Genomic DNA, 20,925 nt, shown 5'->3' with positions numbered 1-20,925 from the left:
CTTTTGGAGATACACACTGCACACTTCTCGTCTCTACGCGGAGAATATTAAAATACGCAGCAAATTCCCACCTGTTTACAGACGCAATAATTTATATTTTATTACTGACGGAATATTCATGCGAGTGCGGTGGAGCACACTGCACGAATTTTTATCAAACCTAATCCGGTGCAGAAGCACATTACCTGCAACTAGGTATAAACATTATAACATTATTATTAAACATTATGATATACAAAACGGCGTATAAAAGGTGTACTTAGTGTTTTATAATATACTTTCTTGCTTGCTTACTTTACTTGTAAGTACCTACCTTGGACGGTTGTGCAGTTGTTGTGCAATCATCAACTGTAGTATACGATAAACACGCTTCGCACGGTGACGTTTTTTATTCTTCTTTACCACTACCCAGTCCTACATCATAATAATATAAACTAATATAATACCGTTCGTTTTGCAGACGTTCGTAATTCCGTCAAGGCCGGCCCGAACGAATAAAATATTTTGCAGACCGTCGAAATCATTATACTAATAATAATAATATAAACACCATCACAAAGTCGATTTCGTTGTGCCGGAATTTTTTATATACTATATAATAATAATATATAATACTTAAGTCATGACTTATTTATTTTATAATAATAATAATAATAATAATAATATGATAATTAATATAGACGATTGCGTCGACGATCGATCGCGCGGAATAACAATGCTCGTTATTATAATATATTGTTATAAGAATTCGAGGGGCGTTTGGGGGGATAAGTGGGTGACTGGTTGGGAAGTGGAGAAGGAAAATAACCCGCGAATCCGTAGTTTTGTAACGACGACGCGCGTGCAGGAGAGAGTATACACGCATAATAACAATAATAATAATAATAATAATAATAACAATAATGTGTAATCATTTTTTTGTCGACGGTCGTGTGTGCCACATATTAATTATGATATATTTATTATTTTTTATTATTATATCACAATATTATATGGCTACCTATAATGTGTCGTCCGGTGACACACTCCTACCTAGGTACCGTCTGGCACGTCGAAGTGCAATACTTTCGTCGACTTCTGCCCGAATCCATGATTTCAAAACGAAATTCTACAGTTCGATTGTGATTTTTTACTAGTATCATTATTTTTTCAACGGAGATAAAAAACCTACAAGATGTCGTGAACGTATTGTCCAGAAGAAATAAAAAAACGCTCACAGAAATAGTTTAGATTATAATATTCGTTTTGCAATCGGACACCTATATAATACTATAACACAATATAATAATATGAGTAAACCATTTTTTTCTTTCTATTCTTAATCAACGTGTTAATATTATTATTTATTGAAATATATTATTTTATTATCAGCCGTCATTAGCTTATCATCGGGGAATCGTGTTTCGCATTAGGTGTTTAATGTAAAATATATAACAAAATACGATTTCTTATTTTAACCTTGAGTAGTTTTTAAACAGTGTTAACGCGTATAAAATACTATTATGGGTACTTATGAATGCATTGTACAATAACTGATCTTTACATAATGTACAGACCGCAGGTTACTATTCACATTTAGGGCGTGATGAAATGTCAAAAATAATTTATTAGTTCCCAAAATTATAATATTATTAGTATTTATTATAAATACTATAATATATTTGACAGTTGTTAATATAAAATAATATATCAGATATGTTTATATATGTTACTTTAAGTATAATATGGTATTAAAATACTATTTTAAGCTATCAGAAAACAACTAATATGACCATACCAAAATATCGAAATCACTAATTGAATACTTATTAATTATTATAAATAATGACTTGTTTTGTATCACGCAAATTGAGGAAAATATGATTAACCACAAAAAATAGTGACTAATTAAAATCTGTTTACTAAATTTGTTTTTTTTTTTGTTTTGTTTTATATAGGTTGAATACACATACGTAGGATATCGATACAATTGCCAAGATGTTGAACACTGTAATCGAAGGGTATAACACCCTAATGAACGATTACAGTGGTAAGTAATTTTTAATACGATCTATTGTATATTTTATAAAGATTTTAAACAGTATTTCATTAAAAAGGAAATCGTTGAGCATTTTAATTTAATCAATTACTATCTTAATTATATTTACACATTTGCATATATGATTACATCGACAGCAAATATTAATATCTTCTATAAAATAGCGTTTAAACATTAATTCGAAACTTTTAATATTTCTATAGTCATATTTGGTTGATTCCGGGTAATAATATTTTCAATAAAGAGTTATTAAAATGTCCATACCTAATATTGTTACAGTTATTTTGGATTAGCGAATAGGAAATGCTGATTAATTTCGTTTTTTAAAAATGTTTCCAAGAAGAATAAATTTAATATCTTGTTTGGTATCCCGGGGATTTACTTAAACATTTTATATTTTCAGACAAAAGGGTTAATGATTGGTTCCTCATGAGCAGTCCCTTGCCTACCATGGCCATGTGCCTGACATATGCGTTCATCGTTAAGGTTTTGGGACCGAGGTTGATGAGAGACCGCAAACCATTCCAACTGCGAAAAACATTAATCATTTATAATTTACTGCAAGTCATATTCTCCTCGTGGATCTTCTTCGAAGCATGGGACGGTGCATGGGGCAACGGTTACAGTCTTCGATGCGAACCTGTCGATTACTCCAATTCGCCGACCGCTCTGAGAGTAAGTCCATCGATATAACATAATATAATTTTATTAAAGAGTGTCCCGCATAAAGAACTCCTGTGTTTTGAACATCGACATATTACATAAATATGGACTGAGCATAGATATAGAATATAGATATTTGGGGACAACATTGATAGAAACATTATATAGTATACAACTTTTTGCTATATGCACAGGTATTAGCTAACTCCTTCAAACAATGTTGACCCTAGACAACCTAAGGTAGGGTTTGGGTGACGCGCAGTCCAAAATAATTGTTATTGTGCAGTCTAGTCTTGAATCGCTAACTATTTCTGTCTTGTCTCAATGTTGGTGTTTTTATCTATTTTGTTGTCAATTATCATCATAGATATTATACTAATAGACGGAACATAGCATAAGGTTCATAGTAGTGGTTGTTATATTGTGGTCATGGATAGTATATTGAATTTAGGCCATCCCTGATCATGGTACCTCACGCCCTACGATTTGGTTTCGTGTTCTTTAGTTAAAAGTGTATTTTTTTTAAAAATTGTTTGCATTATTTAATTTGGAAAACCGATGGAGTTCATGGGACACTCTGTGCATAACAATGAATAAACAAAAAATTTAAACGTGAAAAAATTGTGACTGATAATAATTAAATCGGAATGAGATTATGACTGATATAAGTAAAAGAAAAAAAAGAAAAACATTGTTTTCCAACATTGAGACTAATATTACGGGTAAATTACGCATTCAGCGTTTTTTGTGGGACATACCATAATTATTATAATATTATATTTGTATATAATGTTGGTCGTTCATACACTGTGTGTTATGAAATTGCCTATCCATAATGCCGTCTTACACATTTCGATTTTAATTTGTAGGTAGCTCGAGGTTGCTGGTGGTACTACTTTTCGAAATTCACGGAATTCTTCGATACCGTAAGTGAATACGCTTCGCGATCTACAATAATTGGTAAACCCAATCGTATCGAATATTAATGGTTGTTTTTGTGTATCTTTTATTTAGTTCTTTTTCGTTATGCGCAAGAAATACGATCAAGTATCCACCCTGCACGTCATCCACCACGGAATCATGCCGATGAGCGTGTGGTTCGGCGTCAAGTTCACACCCGGTGAGTCTACCCCCCACTTACCAGATGGACCTGCGTCGAAATTCAATTTAATTACGTCATTTTAAATTCTATTCATGTATAGGCGGTCACAGCACGTTCTTCGGGCTGCTCAACACGTTCGTGCACATCATCATGTACTCGTACTACATGTTGGCCGCCATTGGTCCACAAATGCAAAAGTACCTCTGGTGGAAGAAATACTTGACTGTGCTCCAAATGGTACAAAAATATTATTATTATTATTATTATGTCAACATATAGACATATAGTCGTGTGGGTCACAACTCACAACCTGCAGTATATGGCTGTATATAAAATGCAAACTTCAGACCGATAATATATTCAACGTTATTTCGTCCGTGTTTCAGGTCCAATTCATTATGGTGTTCCTCCACGCGTCCCAGTTGCTGTTCACTGAGTGCGATTACCCGAAGGCATTCGCTTGGGTCATTTTGCTGCACGCCGTCATGTTCTACTTCCTGTTCTATAACTTCTACCAACAATCGTACAAGAAAAGGGTAAGTCGAGAAGATCGCGGGAAAATTCTAACGATAAAAAACGATAGCCTTTAGCTGCAGCATTTTAAGCGCACTTCCAAAATATAGTTCTTCTAGTAATATTTCAAAAACACAACTATTTCGAAAAAAAAGGAACATTTTGATTTTTGGGTAAACCACTAATTTGTTCCGGGTTTATGAGGGGGGGCAATGTGGTCCAACTTGCCCCCCCCCCCTAACACAAGTTTAAGATCCACCCCTGGCCCATGTATTATACTTGAAAGTTCCTTTAACGGATCTTTAACTGCTCCACCATAAGTCCAGTCAGCTCCCAACACTAATATCCGAAACGTAGTATACGATATTATTAAGAATGCAAAAACTAATCTCGAACGTTTTACGCAGGAGGATAAGAAGAAGGTGGCTCAAAAGAAGAAGGACGACGACGACCGGGCACACAACCGGCCCGTCGACCCGCCGGTACCCGCATCGAACAAAAACAAATCTTTCTGGTCCAGTCTGACGTCAACGCCGTGCTTTCTGCCCGCCGTCACGGACACCGATGTCAGCGACGAGATGTACTCGCGACCACCTGTCAACGGAGCGGCTTGCAGCGCGTTCATGTCTGACGATTCGTTTCGCAACAGGGCGTTCGTGTCCAAGTCGGCGAACGCGTGATAAAATAGGCTCACAGCTCTCCAACCCCCGCCCCTGACCCCCCCCCCCAACACTACCACCAATCCACTGCAAAACCGCCCATGTCACCATCCGTGGATGGGTCGCGCTCAATATATCAACAAAAACCGAAACGAAAATGCGCAAAATAATAATATAACACCATAATAATAAGATAGATAAATTACAGTGTAGGTACAATATTATAATAACATGTGTGCCGACCAAACCCGAAAATCGTTCATTTGCGCGCCGATCGTGACATCGTTCGTTTTTATTTCCAACGACCTCCTAGGTTTTTGACTGACTCAATGATTTGATTCCCAGGATACAGTTACGATAATAATAATATGATATACCATCAACTATGGTTATGCAGTTTTTTTTCTCAAGTTTCAAGGCGTCTCGATACGTCATTGTTATTATTATTATTATTATTATTTACGAGTATTTTGTTTCGCGCGACTCCGACGACAGCTCAAAAACAAAGAAAATTAATTCGATTCTCAGTGTGTTCATCGGCGATCTGAAAATTTCTCGTACATAATATTGTATATTGTATATTTTATCACTTAGGCCTTCTTAGGGCTGCAGTCGTATATTATTATTATTATCATTATTATTATTATTACTATAATTATTATTTTTATTATTATGTATTTGCTATAATGATTATTTTTATTATTATTACTATATTATAAGCAGCACATGCGGTCGCCTGTCGTCGTCTTTCAACATCACAGGACATGATAGCGATAATAATTATTGTTACTATACTCGTCCGGTCCGTTGCGACAGTACGGCCGTTAGTCAAATCCAGTTTAATATCATTAACTTTTACTATAGATTTACACGTCGTATATTGAATTGTGTAGATATTACGTCTTACGAATTAATATTATTACCATCGTTGGATGGTGCGATTGTCGTACTCGAAACGTACAATAATATTATCCGTGTATGCGAATACGCGGCGAGGCAAGGAGGATAACAAAATAATAATGCACAATACCATATAGTAGGTGTACAATGACAGAAATCTAAATGCGTAGGTTGGCCGACGATCGCGTTCGACGCTTCAGGTCTTCGTTATTATGTATAATAATACTATAGTATTATTGTATTGGTATATATAAATCTGTAACCCATTTCTCGACTTGTTTTTTTTTTTTTTTTAGTTGTATTTAATGTGTGTAATGTCTATAGACTATAATCATAATATTATACACCTTTGCCAATCGTAGATACGAGTCGGTACGAGGAGAAAAAATAATTCAAAAATAATTACGAAACGGTTCTGCACAAAATCGTTATCCGTGTGAGTTGTTTGACTGTAGACTTTGCAGCTCTCCGCTCGTTTATAATGTTAAAATATGGTCGAACAGACTATTATTATAATACCTAGTAAGTTATATTATTATGTAATTTAAATTATAATAATATGTTAATATTATGTAATATTCAGTCATTTATAGTGCCCTGTATTTCTTGCCTTGTTTAATTAAATATTAATTGTATGATTGAAATATAAATAAAATTGATGTAATATTTTTAAATCATTATTTGATTTTTACGTTGTTCGCATTAGTGAAAAATGTGATATTAATGAGTGTTATTACTTATTACGGTAAACGTCATCAGTCAACACGATAAATAATATGTATACAACATACATAATATATGTAAGTAGTGAGTTTAGTAACTTTTAACTAATAAAATAGATTTGTTTTATTATTAATGCGCATCGTGCAAAGCAGACAAATAGACAATACATTATTATATATATAGGTATAATATATAATATGCAAAGGCAAACTAAATAATATTACTTTTAATTTTTTTACTAATTATTAATGAACATACAATTTTATTTAGTTAAAGTCAATCAAATAAAACCTTTACAGGGGACGGAATGGCCGAGCGGACTAAGGCCGTCGGCTGCGACGCAGCCGATCTGAGTTCGATACCTTGGCCGCGGGCGGCATTTTTCTTCGGGCAAGTCACGGTGTCCGGAGAACAAGTGCCGCCATTCCCCCACCCGGGGCACGGCAGAAACCTACGGGTGCCGCATTAGAAATTCTGCCAAAACACAACACACACGTGTACCAACCTACCCAATTAAAAAACCTACAGTGCCCTCCCCCACACCCAATTGCCTATGTTGCCGCGGGTTACCCAATAAAAAAAAAAAAAAAAACCTTTACACATTTTCTCTATTTTGCTTCCTATCATGAATTTTCTTTAGGTAACACCCCAATTCCATGTTCCAAATCGGTATTAGTTTATTAGGCCTGCTCATTGACCATCGTTTCCCTGGGCACTCATTATAAAAAAAAAACTAGCATTAAGTGCGCGATTATGCTTGATCAAAACATTATACCCAATCAACACATTAAATTAAAATAAATATAAGAATATCCATTCATAAACCCTAGGGCCTAGATTATGACAATTTGGACTTATGATGGTTTCCAACTCTGGGCCATGACAAAAAATCCAATCCCAATAAAATTCAAACTTTTCTAGACAAAATCCTACGCACAATCAGTAATGCACCACCATGTATTTTCAATTTTACTTTTACACACATATTTATAAATTAAAACTATTCGTGCAGAAGTAAAAACTTCCTATAAATAGACGATTTTATTTTATAATGGACTCCCTTGCCACTCCAATCCCTTTATACAGTTCCTGGAAATCCCCCGCGACAATCGAACAGGAACTGGTGTAGATATCTTCTTATTTAATAAAATATAACATTCAAATAAAAACAGAAAAATAAAATAAAAAATTGTGCCATCACAATAATGGCTTCATACCTCATGTTTATATATATACCTATATATAGGTCTTAAATCACATAGTATTATCGTACTCTAGGGGCTAGGGCACAGATTGTTTATTTCTTTTAAAATATATAAAAAAAAAACATAATAGGTGCACAAGACATGATAAATCAATAACACATCGCAAACACAAACCGTACATATTATTAGTACCTATATTGACATAAAATAGGTATTGTGACTTAAAAATAATATTCCAAAAAGTAAACACGCTATACACAATAATATGATATAGGGTGGCTAATACATGAATTTCGTTTTAACTCACGAAATCGAATAATCGTTTGTTAATGGAGAGACTTACCTTAGTTACAGAACTTCAATAACATTAAAAAAAAAATGTTTTGACTAGTCGTTCGCCATGCGTTGCTATGGTATATTTTTAAATAAAAGAAAATATTATTTAATTTATTGTTTGTTATTCAAATGTACAACTAAAGCCCAAAGGCTTTATGTTTGTTGCTTATAGTCTAAAAAACAAATCAACCAATTTCGACAAAATTCTTGAAGATTGTTTTTTGAAATATCAGAAAAATTTAGATATTAGTTTGAACCAGAGACTGGATCCTTTAGGATTTTTCCGATTCTGGTTCCGGTTTGGTTCTTATAAAAAAATATAATAGGTTCCGGTTCCGGTTCTTAAAATTACAAAATATGGGTTCCGGTTCCGGTTAATTCCCGTTCTTACCGGTTCTTAAAAATGAATTTTTTCAAACATTTTTGTAAGATTCTTTACTCATAAAGTCATAACTTGGCCCAGTCTTATAAAAGATACATTTAAAGTTTTATTTAAATACAAATACATCCATTCAAAAAGTATTTAAAATACATTCCAAATACTTTTTTAATTGTACTCAATTTATTTCAGTTTGCAAAATTAATTTTATAATTGCTAATTTAAAATAATGTAATGTTAGTTTGTTACATTCATCCAGATATTATTAGAACTTTTTGAACCTCCTTCTTAAATTTATACTGGAAAATGAAAACTAATAAAACTGGCTATATAATAATTTTGAAATCATTTATTATTAGGTGGGTAATTAAAGAATTAAACAGTTATTAATAAAAACAGAAATTAATTTAATAACTTAACTAGGTTAGAAATTATTAATTTAAGAAGTGTATTCATTTTTCAAAAATGATTTTAATTGGTAATAACTAATAAGCAAAACATAAAATTACAGTATGACCATAAGATTAATAAGTCGTAAATTACTCGTATGTGTTATTGTGTGAGTGTGTGACTGTGTTTGAGAATGTGAGACAGAGTTATAAATAACTATATAAATATTATTTATCGTAATAATCGTAGATATTTGGTAAAGATTGTAGAAAAACACATCATTGTTGTCGACCATTCTCGGTACATTACCAATGAAAAATGCAACCAGTATGTGTGTAAATAATTAATCAGTCTCGGCCGTACCTATAATACGATTATTTCGAGTTAAAATATTAGAATACCACATCTTACTATGTACAAAACAAAAAAAAATTCTATGAAAAACAATTATTTGATTACAACAAAATCCAATTTAAATAAAATGTTCAGTTATTTGAAATACAGGACTTTTTCTTAGAACCGATAAGAACCTAAAAGAACCGGAAAACTTATTGTATATTAAATTGTGGTTCCGGTTCCGTTTCCGGTTCTTAGATTTTCTCCAAGAACCGGTTCTTTCGGTTCCGGTTCCAGTCTCTGGTTTGAACCACACACGAAAATGTACTAAGTGCTATAGGTAACTCATCCACCTGTGGTCCATCTCGGTCAAATTAGTCTGCAAAGCTAGGTACACCGAAGCCGATTTGTCCGTTAAGTGAGGTAGATACACTAAAACCGAGTTACACTGAAATAGTACCGTATTTTATGTTTGTTGTAATTTTTATTTTGTCATAATCTAGATAATAATATTCCTTTGAAATGTAAACTATTGCCGATTACCATATGGTATCTGGTTATTATTATTATTAGGTCTTGTATATTATAAGCGTGACACTATTTTACAAAATGTTAACCGAATTATAGTTATTCACTTAGGATGGTTTTCAAAAACGGTGAACTATCAATGATCTTGACATTTTAAAAATAATACCTCTATTTACTAGGGCAAGATTAAATGGAGAGGAATATTATTTTCACTATTGTGTATTTTATATTCAGTTCCATTGTCGTTGAGTAAATGATTTCATTGTTCTCATACATTATGGACTGTTTCATAATATCAAAAACGCAAGTATGCCAATTATAATAAAATATAAACCAATTAACCAAATTGCATTAACGAAGACTGCAAAATGATGAAGGCATTTCATATTTCATTTTTTAGACATTCCAAATTAATTTTGTTTTTTTTCATCTTGTTCACTCGGTAATCATAAATAATTTATAAATTAAGTTGTACACTTTATTGTTCGCGTAAAACATGACATACTAACATTTAAATAAATATTTAATTATATTTGTGAAAGGGATAAAAAGCGTTTGGTTGTTAATGTACTTATATTGCTCTAATATCCTCATCCGGATCCGTGCTACCGTGTCAAGAACGAATTACAAAACGAATTGCTGCAAACACATATTATAATAATATAATAATAATTATAATATTATACAGCAGGAACCGTACACTGTTTTATGTATCGTACGGCGCAACGTGTAGGCAATATTGGTACATTGCTGTGTTAAAGTAAAAACATTTTAAGAATTTTTTTTTTAGAATTTTTGTTGAAAGCTATTAATAACCTAGTAGTTGATGGTGTACTGCGAATATAACAAAAAAATTAATAATTTATGGTACCACTTCGTGTGTATTTTTTCGTCCACGGATACCTGTAAACGATTGGAAAGTGATTTTATACATGTATACAACAATGTATTGTATTATGTACTTGCGACGATTATGATTGATTTTTACGATAATATGTTATTCTATTTGATCATTGTTATATTCACCATGAGTCATGAAACATAATATTTTGGAAATTCCGTCGATATTTTTACATTAAAGAATCATTATAATTAAATGCACGTAGGTAATCACTTTTGGGGTTATTCCGTCATTTATCATAAATTAAATTAATAAAGTATAAACCTTGTGATTCTCCAACCCCCGTGTTTTTCCTTAAGTAATGAATTTATTTAAATTGTGATTTTTTGAATCTTTACGTAAATTATATTAAAATACTTAGATTTTTTATTCTATTTAAGAAGTGTCCTGTGGTTATTCCAACATTTTTCAGATGAAAATAACTGAAATACTATTATTTAAATAATTAAATTTTAGATTGATAAATGGAACTCTCACTTTGGCACACCTTATATAATGGATTTAGATATGATCCAGCTATTTAAAAACAAATTAATACTTTTATTGTAATTTATTATTGGAGATAAAAAATATTTACTTAGTATTATTAATAATAATAACCATTTTTTCCTGTAAATTGTTTAATAGATGGTTAATTAAAAAAATGCATAATATACGTAGTGTAGTGATGTATTATCAATAATTATATTATCGATATACGCAAGATATTTATTATCAATCTATCGCGGACCGTCACTACAACTTACCGCTCCCGCTTTTTTTTTTTTTTGTTCCATCTTACCGATCGATCTAATCTGCGATAATATTTCAGAAAACTGATCTGAATTCGTTAGAATGTCTATTTGAGATCGGTCAGTCCACATTTTAAGATTTCTGATTTAAATTCCGAATAAACCCCGAATAATCAACGTTTGAAAATTCCGAAATTTCAAAATATTCAAGCTAAATTTTTAGAGGGTGGAGGGGGGGGGGGGTGTGAAATTGGTAAAAGTAGCCCAACCAATCTCAATTACACATAATAACGAATTCAAATCTGTTTTAAAAAGTATTATCCCATTACTAGATCGATCAGTATGATAGAATAAAAATTGGGTGTTTTGGCTAAAATAACTATTTAATATATTATAAATCATAGTATTTCGTCAGGAACGATTTTCCCGGCTAGCCCCGCATCGTGCCATAAAAATGTTTTAAAAATTGTTGAATTTGCGTTAGCCAAAATTTAATATATGGGTATCCCTAGGTATTTTTAAATATGTAATATGGTCCTCAAATATACTTGAAAATTCCAAAAATCAGAATTTGAATAGATTCATTATTATGGAGAAAATGTAGGTGAGCATACTTAAATATTTATATAATTTAAAAAAGTCGGTATTGTACTGTTATCTATTTTCAATTAATACCCTACAGTATTTTCAGTACCTACCTTTAAATTTTAAATTTAACTCCAGAAATATTTTCATTTATTCAGTCCTGGTTTACACCACCTAGCTATAAATGAAAAAATAATATACAATAATAAGTGCCGTTTTCTGTCTTAAGTTTTTCCAAAGTCGTAAATCACTTCGACAATACAATATGTTATTAACGAAATAAAAATAGGATCTACCTAACTTTGTCGAACATATCTTTGTAAGTAAATTGTAATTTATTTTAACAATGCATCACACAATTTTTTTTTAAATAAAAATTGTCACCCTTATATCTGACTAAAAACTCGGTTGACCGGCGTCTTTCGAAAATTGCAGGGGCAGCCCAGGTACCCTAGGTGCCACCGATGAATCAATGGTTATCACTTATACATAAGTATAGCTGATCCCGTGTACTTTGTTGCCTGTAAAAAATGGCAAATCTTAAAAAACTATAATTCTTCAATTATACTACGTCGGATCGCTGACGAAGGGCAACTCATTCACCTTGGTAGGCGATGTTCGAAAATTTTATTTAATGCAAGCTTGTACCTGATCTGTCCCAATAACCAGCGGTAACCAATAAAATAAATAATTTCTAATTTTACTAAGTAACCATTACATATTATATATACAGATAGATTACAATCAGGTATATAAAAATAATATAATAGCAAAAAATTAATAACTCGGGATAGGTTCTGCGTTAAACATGTTGAATATTACGATATCAGTAATATTATATTACTAGGTACCTACAAACTATAATGATATAATATTTAGTATAGTGACCTAAGTGAGTTGTATAGTATAATATACTACTATAGTATGTGTAAAGAACACCTCTATTCACGCATTTATCTGATTTTTTTTTTTAACTTGTGATATGCTATACACAAATAATAATATACACCTTGTTAATAAAACTGTTGTTTTTTTGAAAATCTATATTGTTTAAACATAGAATCGTATACGGTTCTTTACAATAACTAAAGCACGCATAATAATAATATAATCGGAATTGAAAATGATTGGTTTCAGTTACTCCATTCGAACTATTGTGTGTCTAATATAATATAGCAGTTGTTTTATCCGAGCAGAGTGGCTTCGACCTCATCATATAGTTTTGCTTCCTATTTTTCAGTCGAGTGTCTCACTTCCGTATATTATATAACAACAGTCTGTAGTAGATAGTTACTTGTTCTGTTGTGCCTAATCGGGTATTTGACTACATGAAGATAAAGTCACTTTATTTAATGCTCAAGTGCTATATTATTATGTTATGGGTATACATTACATGTTATTATAATTTATTTTTTTTCTATTTAAAAAATACGCTTCAACTACCGGGTTTATTGGCGTTTCAGAAATACGTATTACAATTTATTTAAATTTTACAAAAGAATAAGGTGTATAATATATAAAATAATTAATATGATACAATAAGTCTTGGGATAATATATAAATTATATGTGATATATATCTAAATGTCCATGTTATATTATTTGAAGAAGGTTCGTTTCTTTGAGAAGTTCAAGAAGTGACGACGTTCTCCCTGTGTTAGGCGCTATCTATTTCACAGAGATTATTGGGGACCATCAGTTTGTCTCTGGCATCTTTTGTGAGAAGGCATTCAGTTAACAGGTGTTTAACAGTAATCGCGGTGTTGCATGAGGTGCATACATACGTTGTTCTTTTTTGCTCAATTAATGTGCACATGTTATTATTATTTATCATCATTTATCATTATTTACGTTTCGTATTTATGATATTATTATGATTTTCTTTAATTTTGCATTTTTGACGCATAATACAATGCACCCGTGTGTCGTCGAATGATTCATACACATTTTTCAGTTAACTTTTTAAGCATAATAATATATAATATAAGCGTCATCTGTACGTGGTTAGAACACATCACACATTGAAATTTATTATTAAAAGGACACCTACGACGCATCTCGCACCAACGCGCGTATAATATATATTACGATATTATTTTGTTTCCGCCATAATAATAATAATGTTACGAAGTATTATACACTTTTGTTATGAGATACATAATATTATACTCATCATTTTCAGAATATTATATATGCGTGAGCGTTTGTTAAATTTTTTGTTTATATTTTTAATGTTGCAGTCGAAATATTTTGTCGGTCTAAAATTGAAATTCGTGGGCGAGTTCAATATATTATACGAGCGATGCGCACTGCAGACAGTGAAATTCCTTGTGAAATCGCAGAATTTTTAACTGCGAGTAAAATAATATAGCTTTTGGACTGTAAGATTTACGCAACTTTTCAACGACCATAATAATATAATAGTTCTCGATTTCCGAAAAGCGGAGTGAGTCCGTAAAACAATAATAAATTTAAGTGCCCATAAAGGTCACATCAAAAGTTTGTTTTATTTTCATGATAGGACGTCCGCGGTTTATCTGTACTGAAAAAAAAAATGATTTATTCATTGAACATTATAATATAGGCGGTTTACACACTTACATAATAATATATATATACCGTTGTAATGATACAACATTACAACTATATAATATGCATATATATGTGTATTTAAATATTATATATGGTTGATCTTTAATTGATCTGTATTCATCAATAGATAAACCATCTATAAAGTTTACACCAATGTCATGTAAGTACATAATTATTTATAAGTTACACATGCGCTATTAATCTATCATTTAAATTGCCTACGCTTCAGTGTAGGTACGCCTATTATGATAAATAATAATACATTACAATGAACCTTTTATATTTGAAATAGTATATAATAATATTAATGATTAATGTGTACGTCTGTTATAATTTACGAAAACCCATATTGTGAAATTTTAATTCCTTGAATAGTTTTTTTTTTTTTTTTTTGACGATTATTATTTATGCAAAAAACCACAATCAATGTTTATGATAAAGCAGCATCGGCTGCGGCTCCTTACTACTTTCGGTTTATTTAATGAAAACTTCAAGGCGAGTAACTTTTGAATCGCACAACTATAATATCGTATACAATTATCTTTTTAACCTTAGATATCAACGTGGTAAAAATCACGTTTGCCGAACGCGAATCGACGGAAATTTCAAAAACAAACGAGATGATTAATATAAGCATAGAGCCGGTTGTTTATATACCTAACATAATATCATTATTGTTACAGAGAAATAGGAACGTTTTAAACCCTTCGACGGCACATATTATATCGCGATAAACGGAACACAAAAATAGTGAACGATATTTTAGTAAACGGTTTGTCGAGTGTAAATACACCGCAGCAGCTGGTGTATAAAACATAATAATATTACCCATAGCAAAAGTGTCATTCATCACGAACAACTCTAATAAAATATATGAACACACATATTTTATATCGCAAGCCGCCCGAAGATAGGTGGTTTTACCGGAAGCGATGGAGTGTGCGCCGTAGTACCGCCTACAATACAAGTACGTCTTGTTTGAGGCGATCTCGAGTTATTTGAGAGCTCAATCGATGGATTTCATCTCTCGATCAGACGCTGTTCGAAATAATATGTGACGTGAACGACAGTCTTGTTCAGGTCCCATATAACATAATAATATATTATTATTATTGTTATCATACGCACACGACGATTTCTAATATTCTATTACACTCGGGTATAAAAACGTTTATCACAATATCATATTATAATAAGAAACACTAATCATGATGTTATTAATGATGATAATGTGAGTAATTATGACCACTCAGTGTAAAGTTTTAGAAAAATCAAGTTGCATTTTTGTTCGCGTATATTTACGTAGGTACGCAACAGGTTTTTACTATTAAAAGCAATTTATTATTGTACGAGTAATAAAAGAAGAAAAAAAAATGTTATTAGATACATCTTAGACTGGTACGATACTAGCTTATATTAGTACTATAATAATAGTATAATATTATATACCTACGTCATCCAACAAACAGTAAAATATATAATTTTTCGACGCAATATTGTATTATGTTTTTTTTTTTTTTTTTTTAAGTAAGGACTATTTAAATAATATAATAAAATATATTATCCATCGACTACAGGTAAATAATGAAATAAAAACATAGGTTTACCGTGTACGAAGTCACAATAACGTCTAGATAATTTGAATTACTAATGACTTGTATATTATATTTTTATGTCGATGAACTGTTGTCCTAATTAAAGGAAAGAAAAATTCCACAAATCGTAAGTACCTAAATAATTATACTACATTCAAGGTCTTTTGCACAATAATTAGTGTTACCTAGTTATTATAGGTACGTTTACTTTGTGATAATGTGATATCCAAAATAATTTTTAAGAATCAAGTAGTGAAAAATTATTAATATGTATATTGCATCCATTTAGTGAAATCGAATTTTTATACGGAGTAGAAATCATTCTCTTTCACTTTGTTAAATCAAATAAAACGTTAAATAATTTCGAGGGTATTATTTATTTATTATCTATCACTTTATTCGTACAATTTAATGTAACATAAAAAAATACTTACAAGAAGAAGAAATATTAACTCAGATGTTGTGCTGTAAATTATTGTTGAAGTCCTAAAAAATATGATTATAGCTTTCACAATATATTATTTATAGCTAACTTAAACCTTTTTTCAGCAGTTCAAAAAACTTTTTAGAAAAAAAACTATGTTTACACGTTTAATATTTGATCAGATGCATAGCTGTTGTTTGTATAAAATATAAATATTTTTTGGTGGTTATGTTTGGATCACATTCAAAGAGACGAAAATATTCACGTAATTAAAATTAAACAACATCGACAAATTATTATCATGACTGAGAATGCATTGAAGTGAATCCATTGTGGCTCAATCGAATAATAATTATTACATTTATATGTAAAATGATTTACGTGTACATTACACAATATGTATACGACTTTTATACACGTGGCTGTCACACACGTGTCAAAACGGCTATTGGATTATTATTTTTTTTTTTTTTAAAGAGTTTTTCGTAATTATATGTAAGTATACCATTCTTTTGTTTGTAATTTTTTTTTTTGTGTCGTATTTTCATGATAGTTATATTTCAAATGATTTAAAGTTCAAGTTAATATTTTTAAATTACGACAAAATTACTGTTTTGTTTTATATTTGTGCGCAACAACCTCTTCTAGACTTCAGCCAATACATTTTTTAAAGATGTGGAAGAGATTTTACGTTTCATACTAATCGGTTAAAAAAAATCCAACAACACTCATTGCACACACACATATATGTTGTTAACTATAGTTAATAACGCGTATTATAGTTATGAGACCATAGTACCATACAATGTATATTGCAATATGAATTAAATATTAAAATAAGTTTAAATTTAAATCAAACTTGAATAATTTGGTTGTGTACAATGAAATATTATATTGTAACATTTCTTTAGGTACACCAAAAATACACACACTCGGCACTTTACATCCAAATTATTATATATTATTAAAATAACACAATTTGACATTCGCCATCAACATGGGCGAGTTCAAAGAAACATTTATGAACAACCGTCATAAAATATAAAGAGGAGAGTACCACTTATAAAAATACATAAATAATATAAGAGTCGTATAGTACCATACGTGTCTTTTCATTGATAATAAGTAATAACCTCTTACAGGAGGTACTTATTTCGGCGCGTCCCAAAAGGCTCCCGTCGAAAAAGATTTTATGAACAGGTAAATTCCCAAAAGGCTCCCGTAGAAAAAGGTATTACGAACAGTTAAATTCCCAAACGGCAATGGGTATTACCGGTACACAGATTAGAGGCCGATGTACCATGTACAGGTATAATTTAAATTGGAATTAAAAAAATATAATATATGTATATAAATTATAAATACGCCTAAATCGAAAAAAACAGGGGCTCATTATGAATTTTCATCGAATGAAATAACACGTATGGATTATAAAAAAAAATCGTGCCCCAAAAATTAACCCAATGTATGATTTTTTATATTTTTAGTTTTTACGTACCTATACATTCATTTTTTTACGATTTTTCTATTTTTTTCTATTTTTGGACGCAAAATTTAATTTAATTTTAATAACATTTAATTCACAGTATATGATTTTATATATAATTTTTGAAATTTACTTAGAATATAACCTTCAAATAACACCAACACGTTTTTAACCACAACTCGTTTGAGACAGTCCTAAGTCAGAAGTCTGTATGAAGTAAGAAGGAATTTGTGTAGTAAAAATCTGTAGCCGTTTGGGAATTTGCCTGTTTGTAAAACCTTTTTTTATGGGAGCCGTTTAGGAAAAATTGGAGCCGAATGGGCTATGTCCACTTACTTTTAGTGCTCAAACCTTCGGCTACGGAAAACTATACGAGCAATAGATAATTAATAATATCGTAATTAACTCCCAAACCATTTTACAATAATTGTATGAATTATTCATCATATTATATTATGTCCTTCGTGTATCTACTTGTATAAATTTATTTTAAATAGGTAACAATCTTAATTAACATTTAGTACCAACTAGGTATATATAATTAAAAATTTGGTTATTTTTTTACTAGATGAACAATTATTATGATTTGCATCATATGTATAAGAGCACCAATTTGAATTATTTAACGTTTCTGAAGTTAATGTTTGTTAGCAGCTATATACAACTGTAGCGTACACGCACACCATACAGTGTCACAAAATCTCACTTTTAATAAAACCTATATTTTACATAGTAATTTACATTTATAGTTATTTCACGGTGTCCTTGAACCAATCCGCACCGTAATAAATAATAATCCATTGCTGCTTACATTACACATTATATGGATATCGAATCGAATCAAACGCATAACAAGACTGAAAGTCAAGACCACATTTCGTTTGACAACACGATGACCTATATAATGATATGTACCTGCGGTATTCCCATTATACGCGTGTATTTTTCATTGGCAGATGTCCTGCAGGTATAGGTACGCGTTTTATTTTTATTTTAGCACCGTTTCCCACCGCCCAGGCGTAAAAAATCGGACGAGCTTTATTGTGACGATTGCCGCGGTGGCAATATACCGTCAGCACGACGAATACACGTGCGAACAATATGATTTATAACACCATTGGTTATAAATACGAATCAATGACGATCAGATAATACCGCTGTATAGGCACCATTGTACCAACCCGGTATATTGTGCCCGGGATCGGATAACGATGCGTCTTTATCGTATTATTTTATTTCCGGTGCTATACTATAATTGCAGTGAATCGCCAAAGCTATATATAGGCGGACGTATACGCGTATATAGAGTTAATTATGAGACTATATTATATATTATACTTCGGGAAATGCAAGGTCTCCGAGATATTATTTTTATCAAGATATACAACAGATGGCCAGTTTTTTTTATTCGATATCACGAAATTCTCGAGGACCACTTGCGTAACGAGATTACGAGAATAAACAAAATTGAAAAATTAATTAATAGGTAGGTAACACATTTCCGGTCGAAGCGACTAAGACGTGTATCTGCTGCAGCAGCTATAATGTTGGACATGTTCGACGATTATGTTTGTCTTTTTTAACTCATTTGCAACTGCGATAACTTGACCTCAAGGTATTTACATAATATATTTCCCTATCTAAATCACTACCGCATTACGGTGGAAAAAACACAGTGTAAAACATAAGGCAACGGCAGAGATTTGAGGGGGGCACATGTCCCCTTTTCCGCCCCCCACTGGATCCACAACTGCCTTCGGACATTTACCTCAACGGCTTTTTTCGGCGTAGTAGGATATTTTCTCAAGGTACATTTTTTAATGCGGACTATTATAAAAATAATAAATAACAATATTTAAGACGAGTATGATAATAATCACATGTTTTACTAAAATTCATTGCAATTAGGTACCTACTATAATTGAAGTCTAAAGTTGTGTCCAACAATAATACAATTGCCGATAAAATAGAATAAATTTCCAAATATTTCCATAAATTTAAATATAAATGTAGCCTGTAGGTACATGTTAATGGTAATATTGTACTGTTGTAAATAAGACGATGATCAATCGAATTTAAAATATATATATATATAATATATATATATATGTGGATAAATTATATTTGGAAATTAATTCTGTTTTATTTCATTATTTATTAAGACAAAAAAAAAACAGTTTTATATATTAAAATACATTTTAAAAACAATTGTTGGTAGCGGTATGTCTGGGAGGACATTGTACATTTACCGACTCATCAAATACAATGTTAAATTGTATATAAAAAACAAATTTCTAGACGTGTACATTTTTCATAATCCAACTGTGGTCTTAAGAATGTATTATTTTTTCTAACGCACTTCAAAGCTGTTCAGAACAACGTTCTTATGGAACTACGCATAGAGCTATGTACAAGTCAGGGCAAGTCAATGATATTTTTTAACTCAGTTAAGTTAAGTGAATTAGTATTTTTTCAATTAAATTAAAAATTAAGTTAGTAGACATTTTTAATACACCGATTGAGTTAAAATTAAGTTGACAAATACCAACTTAAATTAATAAGTTGAGTTAATAATAAAAAAAAATCCATTTATGAGTTATTATTTAATAATATATATTATATAAGTGAAATAGTAATCATCACTTGAATAGTAATAATCATATTAAATAATATATGATAATCATTATTGTACTGATAAAAAGTTATTATTAACTAATGAGTGATGAATAGGTATTATGATTTATGAATATAATTCGGGGCATCGTGGGCCATTGATGTTACCCTTACATTAATATTTATAAGTACATAATTAATACAATATATTAGTTTTTATCTTTAAA

General features: G+C 31.0%; 1 protein-coding gene across 2 annotated transcripts in view; it reads left to right on the top strand.

Moving 5' to 3' along the window:
- Positions 1 to 6,549, top strand: part of LOC132940986 (elongation of very long chain fatty acids protein 7-like) — a 33,497-nt gene extending 26,948 nt beyond the window's left edge. For both annotated transcript variants that reach the window (XM_061008830.1, XM_061008832.1), the window contains exons 2-8: positions 1,938 to 2,029; positions 2,442 to 2,713; positions 3,571 to 3,627; positions 3,716 to 3,821; positions 3,904 to 4,040; positions 4,190 to 4,339; positions 4,724 to 6,549. In XM_061008830.1, the coding sequence (XP_060864813.1) occupies positions 1,978 to 2,029; positions 2,442 to 2,713; positions 3,571 to 3,627; positions 3,716 to 3,821; positions 3,904 to 4,040; positions 4,190 to 4,339; positions 4,724 to 4,996 (1,047 nt within the window). In that variant the 5' untranslated portion in view covers positions 1,938 to 1,977 and the 3' untranslated portion in view covers positions 4,997 to 6,549. The remainder of the gene's footprint in view (positions 1 to 1,937; positions 2,030 to 2,441; positions 2,714 to 3,570; positions 3,628 to 3,715; positions 3,822 to 3,903; positions 4,041 to 4,189; positions 4,340 to 4,723) is intronic.
- Positions 6,550 to 20,925: the final 14,376 nt, after the last annotated feature.

The sequence above is a fragment of the Metopolophium dirhodum genome, chromosome 3 (assembly GCF_019925205.1).
Source record: "Metopolophium dirhodum isolate CAU chromosome 3, ASM1992520v1, whole genome shotgun sequence".
In the NCBI taxonomy this organism is placed as follows: Eukaryota; Metazoa; Arthropoda; class Insecta; order Hemiptera; family Aphididae; genus Metopolophium; species Metopolophium dirhodum.
The sequence above is the reverse complement of the archived record's forward strand: the minus strand, read 5'-3'. Positions and strand labels throughout refer to the sequence as shown.